At 43.4% G+C, this 13,955-nt stretch overlaps 1 protein-coding gene across 2 annotated transcripts; it reads right to left on the bottom strand.

Annotated features, from left to right (window-relative positions):
• Positions 1 to 643: 643 nt before the first annotated feature.
• On the bottom strand, positions 644 to 6,342 carry LOC615581 (nuclear RNA export factor 3). 2 transcript variants are annotated; one of them, XM_024989127.2, is made up of 9 exons: positions 6,126 to 6,342; positions 5,752 to 5,905; positions 5,052 to 5,135; positions 4,844 to 4,948; positions 4,651 to 4,731; positions 4,448 to 4,546; positions 4,235 to 4,333; positions 4,016 to 4,123; positions 644 to 3,869 (listed from the first exon to the last, which is right to left on the bottom strand). In XM_024989127.2, exons 1-9 carry the CDS (start codon positions 6,299 to 6,301, stop codon positions 3,633 to 3,635), a joined length of 1,143 nt encoding a protein of 380 aa, XP_024844895.1. In that variant the 5' UTR covers positions 6,302 to 6,342; the 3' UTR covers positions 644 to 3,632. The 2 variants fall into 2 exon arrangements, with proteins under 2 accessions (XP_024844895.1, XP_024844896.1); XM_024989128.2 differs by lacking the exon at positions 4,448 to 4,546 and having other exon boundaries at positions 645 to 3,869; positions 6,126 to 6,341.
• Positions 6,343 to 13,955: the final 7,613 nt, after the last annotated feature.

The following is a 13,955-nucleotide window of genomic DNA, read 5'->3' as shown; positions in this document are numbered from 1 at the left end:
CCACACCCATTCCTCCTGGCCCAGGGAGGAGGACTTCATCCCCATTATCATCTTCATGTCCAGTGGGGAGCATGACACAACCTAGATTCTACATCAGGTGAATTTTCCACTATCAGTCTTTAAGCCCTGGAAATCCATCATGTAAAATGGAGCTGCCGGTTGGCCTTTGCAGAGGGCAAAGGGAAGACATCTGACCCTGGAAATTTTACATTCTCTGTCAGCCTGAGGTTGACCATCTGTAAAACAGGACTATGGCTGCCTACTTCTAGACTTGTTAGAAGAAAAGGAGAAAACCTCAAAGAACAGCTCATATACAACGGGACTTTGAGATGTATTACTCCTGGCCTACCCTGCACCGGAGAAGGCAATGGCACCCCACTCCAGTACTCTTGCCTGGAAAATCCCATGGACAGAGGAGCCTGGTAGGCTGCAGTCCATGGGGTTGCTAGGAGTCAGACACGACTGAGCGACTTCCCTTTCACTTTTCACTTTCATGCATTGGAGAAGGAAATGGCAACCCACTCCAGTGTTCTTGCCTGGAGAATCCCAGGGACAGGGGAGCCTGGTGGGCTGCCGTCTCTGGGGTTGCACAGAGTCCAACACGACTGAAGCGACTTAGCAGCAGCAGCAGCAGCAGCACCCTGCACCTTGTGCATGCATGCTAAGTTGCTTCAGTTGTGTCTGACTCTGTGTGACCCCATGGACTGCAGACCATCAGGCTCCTTTGTCCATGGGATTCTCCAGGCAAGAATACTGGGTGGGTTGCCATTTCCTTCTCCAGGGGATTTTCCCCACCCATGGATCAAACCCGAGTTTCCTATGTCTACCTGCAGTGGGAGGTGGGTTCTATACCACTAGTGCCACCTGGGAAGCTTGTCTCCTATGTGCTATTAAGTAGAAAATTTGAAAAACTATCTGGAAATGAGGAATCAAGAAGTAAACTTTGGTTCCATCTCATCACTTCCTATTTGCTCACACGTTTTGGTGTCTTTTTTCAAATTCTCGTTTGACCAGAAGTAACTTCTTATTGAAGCCCCAAGGATGGATTAGTACAGGAGAGCAAAGAATAGGCACAGGTCAGCTAGACAGAAGTCATCGAGCAAATCTCCAGTTCCAGAGTCATCAGCTGACCACAGGACCTGGGCTGAGTCCCTTACCTGTGTTGGCCTCAGTCCTAACGCATAAGTACACTCACTATAGAAACAGAGGTGATGGGCAGAGCCTTTTCAGTCAGAAGACCAGGATTTGATGCTGTGAACCATTATGTGCTGAATGATTTACCTTGATAAGTTAGTAATTTATCTGTGTGCTTGGTATCTTTTATCATTTTTGTGGGTTTTTTTCAGTTTTATGTGTATTATTCTTTTTCTTACTACTCAGCCAAAATATGAATGGTGGAGGTGGTAATCAGCAAGAAGTTAGGGATGAACCCAACTGAGAGTGGAGTACATAGGAAGTGAAGATTGCGGAGGTGAAGGATGCAGACAAGCATTGGGCTCTCCCTGGGTGCTTGGCCCTATGCCCATCCTCTAACGACCCAGGGAAGATTCTTACCCAATAGCATTCCTGGTTCTCAGCTGCAGACAGTGGTGACGTGGGGGCTACCAGGGAGGTGCCTAGCTGAAGCACTCTGCCCTGCTCAGCTCCTGCTCCACTGAAGGCCACCATAGCTGCCCTTGCATTGCCTTCTCCTGCTCTTTGCTTCTGGATATCTGAAAAGGTCCCCCTGTGGAACCTTCCAGACTTGATTCTTAAAGCACTTCCACATGAAAATGATACTCCATTTTCCCCAATCCTCAAAAGTTGTCCTGCACACTAGGGAAGGGGACTCTGAGGTAAAGAAGGAAATGTCTTTCTCTCAGAGGTATGTCATCTCCACATATTTACCTGACATATTGTGCCTTTATAAGTAATGATATTATACATTTCCTACACACAGCCTGATGATACACACACACAGACACACACACACACACATACACGTAGATATGCTGGCAATTCGTTTTAATTCTAATTCATCTCCTCATGAAACTGAACATAATGAATTCTTTTCTTAGGTAATGAATGCATGTGCACATGTCTGTGCAGTATTATATTCATCAATAGGGGCTTTTGAGGGAGTACCCCTTGAGCCTGTTATATCACAGGAGAGCAAAGTGACCATTTCTCTAGCCCATAGTCTAAAAGGGAGGCTGCTCCCTTGTCCTCCAGAGAGGGCAAGGGACAGAACCTCACCCCAAGTTCCCACTTATCTGGACAGGGGACAGAAGCTATAAGAGGAGGAGCTTATAGCTGTGAAATGGGACTCATCTCTAACCCAGAGCTGTCCTGAGGGGTGAATGAGAAAGCCTGGGGCTAAGGCAGGCACTGTGTAAAGTCATTTCTCACACTTCTCCTTAATGATATGGTAGATATGATTAGAAAGGATGCAAATGACTCTGATATGGCTGGAGTTCAAACTTCTAGACAGAATAACTTCTAGTCTCTTGGGAGACTCAGAAGCTCCTAAGAGCTGCCCAACATCATGCCTCTGAGCAGACCTTAATCCAGTCCCCTCACTGGGAAGACAGGCTTGCCTTTAACTCACCTGGTAATTTCAGTGAGAGATGGCAACAGGGCAGCAAGCTGTGGTGTTGCCTAACTGCTGCTCCTGGACTGCTCCTTATATTAATATACTGATAGGAAAATTCTGGACCTACCAGTTGGATCCAGGGATATCCTCAGGAGAACAGCTTTGGCGAAAGAATAGCAAAAGGGGAGAGACAGAGGCTTGATCTGACTGGTTTACGTGGGACACCAATAAAGTTCGTGACACCGAACTTGCTCTGACCACAGAGGCTGCAGGCACCCTCCCAAATAGCTGAAGGTGCCCCACCTTAGGCACCTTCTCGAGTGGGTCTTAGAAGCCCAGGCAGTAAGTGGTCTCAGAGAGCCCCCACGCTCCATTCAGTCATCCTGAAGGAAGAACAGAGAAGAAAAGGAGAGAAAGGGAAGCAAGAACAACACGGGGAGACCAAGCCTGATGAGCAAGGCCCGTAGCTTTATTTTCAAAGGGAGCTTATATACCTTAAGGTGTGCATAGAGGATAATAGGAGGTGTAAAGTCATGCAAAGTCAGCAGTCCTTGATCCTTATCGAGACCAGGCTTTCTTTTCTGCAAACGTATTGTATACAAATGCTTTAGGTGATTTACATCATCTTCTGGCCAGGAGGCCTATTAACATTTTATGACTCTTTGTTCTGATAAAGGTTAGTTAACCAGAAAATTTATTTCACAGCACCCTCACCCCCCCAGTATTCTAGCATTCAAGGGCCCTGGTCACCACTCTATGGATGGACCAAGAGGGAGACTGTCCCCTCCACCCCTTCCTTGAACCTCCTCCTCCATTTCCTTTCCTCTGCGTAGCTCCCAGCCAGACTGTTCTGACTCCCTTCTGCAGTGCCACAGGGACCGGCACTTCAAATCCAGTCTGCAGGCCTTACTCCCCTCCATCCCTTCCTTCCTTCCTCCAGGGCCCAGTGAAGGCTGTAGAGAAAAGAAGATATGGGAGGATGGGAGCCCGGGGCTTTGCTACCTCACTTGGGAGTCCAGCATGCTGTCAAGTCAGGACACACCTCAGGGATGACCAGGTGCTATGGCAGGGAGGTGATTGAGGTGGGACTCAGGAGGTAGGGAGGGGAATAAAGACAGAAAGGGAGTGGAGGGAGGAGGGGAGAGATGAGAGAGACATAGGGGTGTAGAGACAAGGCAGAGGAAGACCTCATGTTGGTTGACTTATCACGGAAGGTGGTGCACACAGCGCTTCTGTCTGCACACACCCCTTCTGGTTCCAGCTGATGACCCTTGTCCATCTCCCCTGCAATCTTCACCTAGTATTATAGGGAACACCCACATGGACCAAATGGCTCTGCACCCACACCCTTCCTTTCCCTACAAATCCACTTTCCTTTGTCTGTCATCACCCATAAGGCCTCCCACATTCCTTTCAAAGGAGGATCTGGGTGCCCCACCTCACCTCAGTGTTGGAGAGATTCAAGTTCTCGGTGGTGGAAGCAATCTCCATAATGGTGGACAGGCCATGCACCAAGTAGGGTTTCTTGTTGCTCAAGTACAAAGATGAAAGCTATGAGGAAAGGGAGTGAGGACCCCAAAGAGAATACCTGAGACATCTGCCTCTTCTACGCAATGTCCCCCTCCCTCACCTTTGGACCCAACATTGGGCCTAGGTCCTCACCATGGGCCTGATCCCTGGATAGACGTGCAGGGAAGCAGCCATGCTATTTCTACGGTTCCATGTCATTCCAATACCACGTGTTATCAAGTCTCCAGGAAACTAGAAGGAGGGAAACACAGGCTGAGAGGGTCCCAGCTGGAACACCTCCAGCACCAAGCCCTCCCCATGATACCATCTCTGAGTGCTCTACTCAGACAGACCCTCTACCCTCACCTGCCCTGCAGTCACTACTGTAGCCATACCAGGGCCAAAGCGGAGCCTCTGGATGTCAAGAGCTTGCTGGCAGGCATCGTATGGTTTGTTCATGGTGAGCTGCAGAGTTAGGGATGGGGTCCAGCGAGCCTGAGTCTGAGGGTGAGTGGGGGGAAGAGGTGGGTCTGGCTATGAGGGCACAGCTTGTGTTGAGTCTGCATTACCTTTATCTGCTCCAACTTTTCAGATGTCAGTGTCTTCTGCACAGACTCGGGTGCATCACAGGGCTCAACAAAGATAGATATCTGTAGAGAACACAAGAAGGGCTGGGTAAGCTCCAGGAAATCTGTGCATGGGATCAAGCAAGACCATGCCGCTCTCCTGCCCTCTTGCCCTTAGTCAGCCCTTGACACACACCTTTTCATTATCCTCATTGCAAATCTTGCCGCTGACATTCTTCAATGCACAGGCAACGTTGGCATTCTCTACAAAGAACTGGGCCTGCATTTTCTCATAGTGAAACTGTAGGGAGAGTGACAGGAGAAGCAGAACATGAGACCGGTGCCATTTCTCTGGGCCCGCAATCTACCCCAGTTTGTCGCATCATCTCCATGTCCTGTCTTACTTCGACTGCAGTAAAGGGGACACTGCACTTCTTCTGAATCAAATTCATCAGCCACTTCTCATCATATTTTGTACCAAAGGGAATCTAGGAATCAGAGAACAAATGGGAAAGAGAATGGATACAATGGAATCCAAGATTAAGGTAAGACCCAACTGTGTCTTGCTTTAGGGCCATTTTTCAGGTTTTAAATAATTTCTTAAGATAAAACAATATCTGTTATCACTAACTTTGGTATGAGACAAGGATTTTCTATATACACTTTCTTTGCATTCAGATACTCTTCCTGAAAAAAAAATTGACTTAATATGTTTCACATGTACTTCCTTTTATAAAGTTCCAGGAGATCCACATGAGGTACACCTGGCCTGTCACTCTGACACGGACCCCAGAGACTCAACCTCCTCCCACACCCAGCTCAAGCCAAACTGCGTCATCTGGTATGAAATGCTCCATCCCCATGGCAGTAGGCTTCCTCCTTTGCTTTCAGTCAACCTCTCCCATGCTCTTCCTTGCAGTCAGTCTGTTTCCTTCATACCGCTTCTCTGCACCTGCCCTTAGATGATCTAAGAAGATACCTCCTAGTAATATCAAGACAGATTACCAACACCACTGCCCCAGAAAAGTTCCCAGCATCTCTACACAAATCCAACACGACTCTGTCATCTTCTACATATTAGGTTCATTTAGCCAGGATACTCACAATAATCTTGAACCAGCTCCCCAAGGTCTCATCCTGTCTATTTGTTTTCATTGTTCTCTCCGGAGGCTTTTGGTCTGTCTCCATGTTAACATGCATTTGGTCTTTTCTCTGAAAACTGCTTCTCCAGTGATGGGATGGAATGGCATAGGGAGCACTGTGGGGAAGTGGAAAGAAAAAAGTGGTCCATATAGGCTTGGAAAGTCTTCTCTACATTCTCCCAAATGATACCAGAGTTATAATAAAGACTGCTCAAACATCAACCTGATCCAATCACTTTTTACTCTGGCAAGTTGGAGAGAAGAATGACATATTTAACTGCAAGGTTTTGTTGTTCAGTGGTTGGTACATGTCAGCCATGGTGACTGGTCACTTACTATCTTCCTTGGATGTCCATATGAGCATCACTTTCTTTTGAATCTTTGTCTTCCTGCTGCTGGGAAGTGACCGGTTCAGACCAATAGGCGTATTGCCTTCGGTAAATACCCGAGCTTCGTGCTCTTCTTTGTAAAGAGTTCACTTTATCAGTGTGCTCTAAAATTGACAACAACATATCAGTGGTCCCAGTATCAGAAGTAGTCCTGAGTAAATATCATGACTAATGAAGAAACATCATTTAAATTTATTTATTTTAATTAGAGACTAATTACTTTACAATATTGTATTGGTTTTGCCATACATCAAATCTAAACACACATGTATCATAGAGCTAAAAAATGGCTGAGAGACCTCACCATGGCTCCACTTTTCATGAAATGAGAGGTAGGGAGCAGTCACAGACAAGAAAACAGGAACCAAGGAAAGGGTCTGGATGTAGAGTGTAGTCTGTGATGTTAGACTGTGTTCTACTTGGTTCAGGTTAGGTGTCCTGGGACACGTGGCTTTTTATCCCCAAGTCTCATTTCTCTGCTCTGCTCTATGAGTTCAATAAACCCTACCCTGAAGTTCAAGGGTCAAAGGTGATCTGCCTCCCTGAAGGAAGAATTAGAGAAATGAATGGTAAGTCTTATGAAAAGATCCAAGATGGAACCTGGAGAGATATAATATGGAGAATACCCTCCCCCAAAAAAGAGGGAATTAAAGGTGATACAATGAGTATACCTAATACATGGTTAATGTGAGCCCCATAGAGAAGGAAAGTGAACAGGGGAGAAGTGGTGTTTGAAGAGAACTTGGCTGAGAAGTTTCCAAATGTACCAAGATATCAACTTAGGATAACAATATTAATAGGAGGACTTCCTTTGTGGTTCAGTGATTAAGAATCCACCTGCCAATGCAGGGGACACCAGGGTCCCTGGTCTGCGAAGATTCCACATGCCTCAGGACAACTTAGGCCCTGTGCCACAGAAACGGAACCTGTGTTTTAGAGCCTATGAGCCAAAACTACTGAAGCACATGTGCCCTAGAACCCGTGCTCTGCAACAAGAGTGCAACAAGAGAAGCCATGGTAATGAGAATCCTGTGCATTGCAACTAGATAGTAGTCCCTGCTCATTGCAACTAGAGAAATCCCTCACCCAGCAACAAGTCCCAGCACAGCCAAAAATAAATAAATCAATCTATTTTTAAAAGACCAACATTAATAGGACAAAAAATGTGCTTTAAGGAAAAACGTCCTTAAAAGAAAAGACATGCATTTCACATCATGTAACAAAAACTCAGAAAATTTGTGACCTAAAGATCCAAACTAGGGGGGCGTTCCTAAGACGGCAGAGGAATAGGACCGGGAGACCACTTTCTCCCCCACAAATTCATCAAAAGAACATTTAAACGCTGAGTAAATTCCACAAAACAACTTCTGAATGCCTGCAGAGGACATCAGGCACCCAGAAAAGCAGCCCATTGTCTTCGAAAGGAGGTAGGAAAAAATATAAAAGACAAAAAAAGAGACAAAAGAGGTAGGGATGGAGCTCTGTCCCGGGAAGGCAGTCTTAAAAAGAGCGAAGTTTCCAAACACCAGGAAACACTCTCACTGCCGAGTCTGTGCCAAGCCTTGGAAGCACAGAAGGCAACATAACAGGGAGGAAAAATAAATAAATAATTAAAATCCACAGATTATGAGCCCAACGGTAACTCCCCCAGTGGAGAAGCAGCGCAGACGCCTGCACCTGCCACTAGCAAGCGGGTATGGGCAGGGAGGCGCGGGCTGCATGGCTTAGAGTAAGTACCGGGGCCTGAATGCCTTGAGGCCAATCTGAGCAAACTAACTTGGGCTAGCAAACCAGACTGTGGGATAGCTACCACACGAAAAGCCAGCCCTAACCTAAGACACCGCCAGGCCCGTGCACAGAACAAAGGACTGAACAGAGCTAGCCTGCTGCAGACCATCTCCCTCCAGTGACAGGCAGCCAGAGCCAGAAGGGGGCAATCGCAGCCCCAGAGAGACATTATCTACCAAACTACAAGCAGGCTTCTTTGCTAACTAAGACTTCTTGGGGTTCTGGACGGTCAATATCTGCCTGAGAAGGTGCGCTGGTTGTACACCCAGAAAACTGAGCGGCAGGGACGGGGGAGGCGATAAGTCGCAGAGATCGCGCTTGCCAAACACCTCATCACATGAGCTCCTCGGACATGAGAAGGGCACAAAACGCAGGCCCAACCAAGTCTGCGCCTCTGAGGACTACCCGAGTGCCTGAACCTGAGCAGCTTAGACCTGGGAGGTGCAGGCAGCCCAGGGCCAGCCTTGGATGGTTCCTGGCGGAGCAACCTAGAACCTGAGCAGTGTGGGCAAGGGGGCACATGTGCCGTGAGAGGGGGCAGGCGCAGTGTGGCTGAGACGCTACGAGAACATGCCAGTGTTATTTGTTTGCAGTGTCCCTCCCTCCCCACAGCGCGACTGAACAAGTGAGCCTAAAAGAAAGTGTCCACCACAGCTCCCTTTGTGTCAGGGTGGAAATCAGACACTGAAGAGACCAGCAAACAGAAGAAGCTAAAACAGAGGGAACTGCCTTGGAAGTGACAGGTGCAATAGATTAAAACCCTGTTGTTAGTACTGACTACATGGGAAGGGGCCTATAGATCTTGAGAAATATAAGCCGGACCAAGGGAATAGCCGAAAATGAACTGACCCCAAAGTACCCACAACACCACCAGAGAAAGTCCTAGATATATTTTTACTATTTTTATGATCATTCTTTTTTTTTAATGTTTTTTAATTTTTAAGTCCTCTATTACTCCTTTTTCATTTTTATAACCTACTACTACTTTGCAAACAAAAAGACCCTACTTTTTTAAAGCAAACTTCATATATATATTTTTTAAAATAATTTTTGTGACTTTTTTTCTTCTTTTCTTTAATATTGTATTTTTGAAAATCCAACCTCTATTCTAGATTTGTAATCTTTGATTTTTGGTATTTGTTATCAATTTTGTACCTTTAAGAACCCAATCTTCAGTACCCATTTTTACTTGGGAGCAAGATTACTGGCTTGACTGCTCTCTCCCTCTCTGGACTCTCCTTTTTCTCCACCAGGTCGCCTCTGTCTCCTCCCTCCCCCTTCTCTTCTCTACCCAACTCTGTGAATCTCTGTGTGTTCCAGACGGTGGAGAACACTTAGGGAACTGATTACTTGCTGGATCTGTCTCTCTCCTTTTGATTCCCCCCTTTTATCCTCCTGGCCACTTCTGTCTCCTTCCCTCCTCTTCTCTGTATAACTCCATGAACATCTCTGAGTGGTCCAGACTGTGGAGCACACATAAGGAAGTGATTACTGGCTAGCTTGCTCTCTCTTCTTTTGATTCCACCTCATCTCATTCGGGTCACCTCTAACTCCCTCCTCCCTCTTCTCTTCTCCATGTAACTCTGTGAATCTCCCTCACTGTGGAGAAACTTTTCATCTTTAACCTAGATGTTTTATCAACAGTGCTGTATAGATGGAGAAGTCTTGAGACTACTGTAAAAATAAGACTGAAAACCAGAAGCAGGAGGCTTAACTCCAAATGCTGAGAACACCAGAGAACTCCTGACTCCAGGGAACATTAATCAACAGGAGCTCATCAAATGCCTCCATACCTACACTGAAACCAAGCACCACCCAAGGGCCAACAAGTTCCAGAGCAAGACATACCATGCAAATTCTCCAGCAACACAGGAACACAGACCTGAGCTTCAATATACAGGCTGCCCAAAGTTACTCCAAAACCACTGACATCTCATAACTCATTACTGGACACTTGACTGCACTCCAGAGAGAAGAAATCCAGCCTCACCCACCAGAACACCGACACAAGCTTCCCTAACCAGGAAACCTTGACAAGCCACCGGGTACAACCCCACCCACAGCGAGGAAATTCCACAATAAATAGAACTCCACAAACTGCCAGAATACAGAAAGGCCACCCCAAACTCAGCAATATAAACAAGATGAAGAGACAGAGGAATACCCAGCAGGTAAAGGAACAGGATAAATGCCCACCAAAGCAAACAAAAGAGGAAGAGATAAGGAATCTACCTGATAAAGAATTCCAAATAATGATAGTGAAAATGATCCAAAATCTTGAAATTAAAATGGAATCACAGATAAATAGCCTGGAGACAAGGATTGAGAAGATGCAAGAAAGGTTTAACAAGGACCTAGAAGAAATTTAAAAAGTCAGTATATAATGAATAATGCAATAAATGAGATCAAAAACACTACGGAGGCAACAAATAGTATAATGGAAGCAGAAGATAGGATTAGTGAAGTAGAAGATAGAATGGTAGAAATAAACGAATCAGAGAGGAAAAAAGAAAAACGAATTAAAAGAAATGAGGACAATCTCAGACCCCTCCAGGACAATGTTAAATGCCCCAACATTCGAATCATAGGAGTCCCAAAAGAAGACAAAAAGAAAGACCATGAGAAAATACTTGAGGAGATAATAGTTGAAAACTTCCCTAAAATGGGGAAGGAAATAATCGCCCAAGTCCAAGAATCCCAGAGAGTCCCAAACAGGATAAACCCAAGGTGAAACACCCCAAGACACATATTATTCATATTAACAAAAATCAAACACAAAGAACAAATATTAAAAGCAGCAAGGGAAAAACAACAAATAACACACAAAGGGATTCCCATAAGGATAACAGCTGATCTTTCAATAGAAACTCTTCAGGCCAGGAGGGAATGGCAAGATATACTTAAAGTGATGAAAGAAAATAATCTACAGCCCAGATTACTGTACCCAGCAAGGATCTCATTCAAATATGAAGGAGAAATCAAAAGGTTTACAGACAAGCAAAAGCTGAGAGAATTCAGCACCACCAAACCAGCTCTCCAACATATGCTAAAGGATATTCTCTAGACAGGAAACACAAAAAGAGTGTATAAACTCAAAAAAAAAAAAAAAAAAAGAGTGTATAAACTCAAACCCAAAACAATAAAGTAAATGGCAATGGGATCATACTTATCAATAATTACCTTAAACGTAAATGGGTTGAATGCCCCACCCAAAAGACAAAGACTGGCTGAATGGATACAAAAACAAGACCCCTATATATGTTGGCTACAAGAGACCCACCTCAAAACAGGGGACACATACAGACTGAAAGTGAAGGGCTGGAAAAAGATATTCCATGCAAATAGAGATCAAAAGAAAGCAGGAGTAGCAATACTCATATGAGATAAAATAGACTTTAAAACAAAGGCTGTGAAAAGAGACAAAGAAGGACACTATATAATGATCAAAGGATTAATTCAAGAAGAAGACATAACAATTATATATATGCGCCCAATATAGGAGCACCACAATATGTAAGACAAATGCTAACAAGTATGAAAGGGGAAATTAACAATAACACAATAATAGTGGGAGACTTTAATACCCCACTCACACCTATGGATAGATCAACTAAACAGAAAATTAACAAAGAAACACAAACTTTAAATGATACAATAGACCAGTTAGACTTAATTGATATCTATAGGACATTTCATCCCAAAACAATGAATTTCACCTTTTTCTCAGGTGCACATGGAACCTTCTCCAGGATAGATCACATCCTGGGTCATAAATCTAGCCTTGGTAAATTCAAAAACATTGAAATCACTCCAAGCATCTTTTCTGACCACAATGCAGTAAGATTAGATCTTAATTACAGGACAAAAACTATTAAAAATTCCACTGTATGGAGGCTGAACAACACGCTGCTGAATAACCAACAAATCACAGACAAAATCAAAAAAGAAATTAAAACATGCATAGAAACGAATGAAAATGAAAACACAACAATCCAAAACCTGTGGGACCCTGTAAAAGCAGTGCTAAGGGGAAAGTTCATAGCATACCTTGAGGCATACCTCAAGAAACAAGAAAAAAATCAAATAAATAACCTAACTCTATCCCTAAGGCAACTAGAAAAGGGAGAAATGAAGAACCACAGGGTTAGTAGAAGGAAAGAGATCTTAAAAATTAGGGCAGAAATAAATGCAAAGGAAACAAAAGAGACCATAGCAAAAATCAACAAAGCCAAAAGTTGGTTCTTTGAAAGGATAAATAAAATTGACAAACCATTAGCCAGAGTCATCAAGAAACAAAGGCAGAATAAAATCAATAAAATTAGAAATGAAAATGGGGAGATCGCAACAGACAACACAGAAATACAAAGGATCATAAGAGACTACTATCAGCAATTATATGCCAATAAAATGGACAACTTGGAAGAAATGGACAAATTCTTAGAAAAGTAAAACTTTCCAAAACTCGACCAGGAAGAAATAGAAAATCTTAACAGACCCATCGCAAGCAAGGAAATTGAAACTATAATCAGAAATCTTCCAGCAAACAAAAGCCCAGGTCCAGATGGTTTCACAGCTGAATTCCACCAAAAATTTAGAGAAGAGCTAACACCTATCCTACTCAAACTTTTCCAGAAAATTGCAGAGGAAGGTAAACTTCCAAACTCATTCTATGAGGCCACCATCACCCTAATACCAAAACCTGACAAAGATGCCACAAAAAGAGAAAACTACAGGCCAATATCACTGATGAACATAGATGCAAAAATCCTTAACAAAATTCTAGTAATCAGAATCCAACAAAACATTAAAAAGATCATACATCATGACCAAGTGGGCTTTATCCCAGGGATGCAAGGATTCTTCAATATCCACAAATCAGTCAATGTAATACACCACATTAACAAATTGAAAAATAAAAGCCATATGATTATCTCAATAGATGCAGAGAAAGCCTTTGACAAAATTCAACATCCATTTATGATAAAAACTCTACAGAAAGCAACAATAGAAGGAACATACCTCAACATAATAAAAGCTATATATGACAAACCCACAGCAAACATTATCCTCAATGGTGAAAAATTGAAAGCACTTCCCCTAAAATCAGGAACAAGACAAGGGTGCCCACTCTCACCACTGCTATTCAACATAGTTTTGGCCACAGCAATCAGAGCAGAAAAAGAAATAAAAGGAATCCAAATTGGAAAAGAAGAAGTAAAACTCTCACTGTTTGCAGATGACATGATCCTCTACATAGAAAACCCTAAAGACTCCACCAGAAAATTACTAGAGCTAATCAATGAATATAGAAAAGTTGCAGGATATAAAATCAACACACAGAAATCCCTTGCATTCCTATACACTAATAATGAGAAAATAGAGAAATTAAGGAAACAATTCCATTCACCATTGCAATGAAAAGAATAAAATACTTAGGAATATATCTACCTAAAGAAACTAAAGACCTAAATACAGAAAATTATAAAGCACTGGTGAAAGAAATCAAAGAGGACACTAATAGATGGATAAATATACCATGTTCATGGATCGGGAGAATCAATATATTGAAAATGAGTATGCTACCCAAAGAAATCTATAGATTCAATGCAATCCCTATCAAGCTACCAACGGTATTTTTCACAGAGCTAGAACAAATAATTTCACAATTTGTATGGAAATACAAAAAACCTTGAATAGCCAAAGCAATCTTGAGAAGGAAGGATGGAACTGGAGGAATCAACCTGCCTGACTTCAAGCTCTACTACAAAGCCACAGTCATCAAGACAGTATGGTACTGGCACAAAGACAGAAATGTAGATCAGTGGAACAAAATAGAAAGCCCAGAGATAAATCCACGCACCTACTGAAACCTTATCTTTGACAAAGGAGGCAAGAATATACAATGGAGAAAAGACAATCTCTTTAACAAATGGTGCTGGGAAAACTGGTCAACCACTTGTAAAAAAATGAAACTACACCACTTTCCCCT

Source organism: Bos taurus, unplaced genomic scaffold, assembly GCF_002263795.3.
Source record: "Bos taurus isolate L1 Dominette 01449 registration number 42190680 breed Hereford unplaced genomic scaffold, ARS-UCD2.0 Leftover_ScbfJmS_2182_1813_891_820, whole genome shotgun sequence".
Lineage (NCBI taxonomy): Eukaryota > Metazoa > Chordata > Mammalia > Artiodactyla > Bovidae > Bos > Bos taurus.
Note: the sequence above shows the minus strand (reverse complement) of the source record. Positions and strands in the feature narration are given on the sequence as shown.

Excerpts from the sequence above, each read along its gene's own strand:
- LOC615581 (XM_024989127.2), bottom strand. The coding sequence starts at position 6,301 with ATGTTGTTGTCAATTTTAGAGCACACTGATAAAGTGAACTCTTTACAA. Across the intron at positions 5,906-6,125 it reads ATGGACATCCAAGGAAGATA|TGCTCCCTATGCCATTCCAT; the intron begins GTAAGTGACCAG and ends ACTTCCCCACAG. Across the intron at positions 4,124-4,234 it reads ATCCAGGGATCAGGCCCATG|CTTTCATCTTTGTACTTGAG; the intron begins GTGAGGACCTAG and ends CTTTCCTCATAG.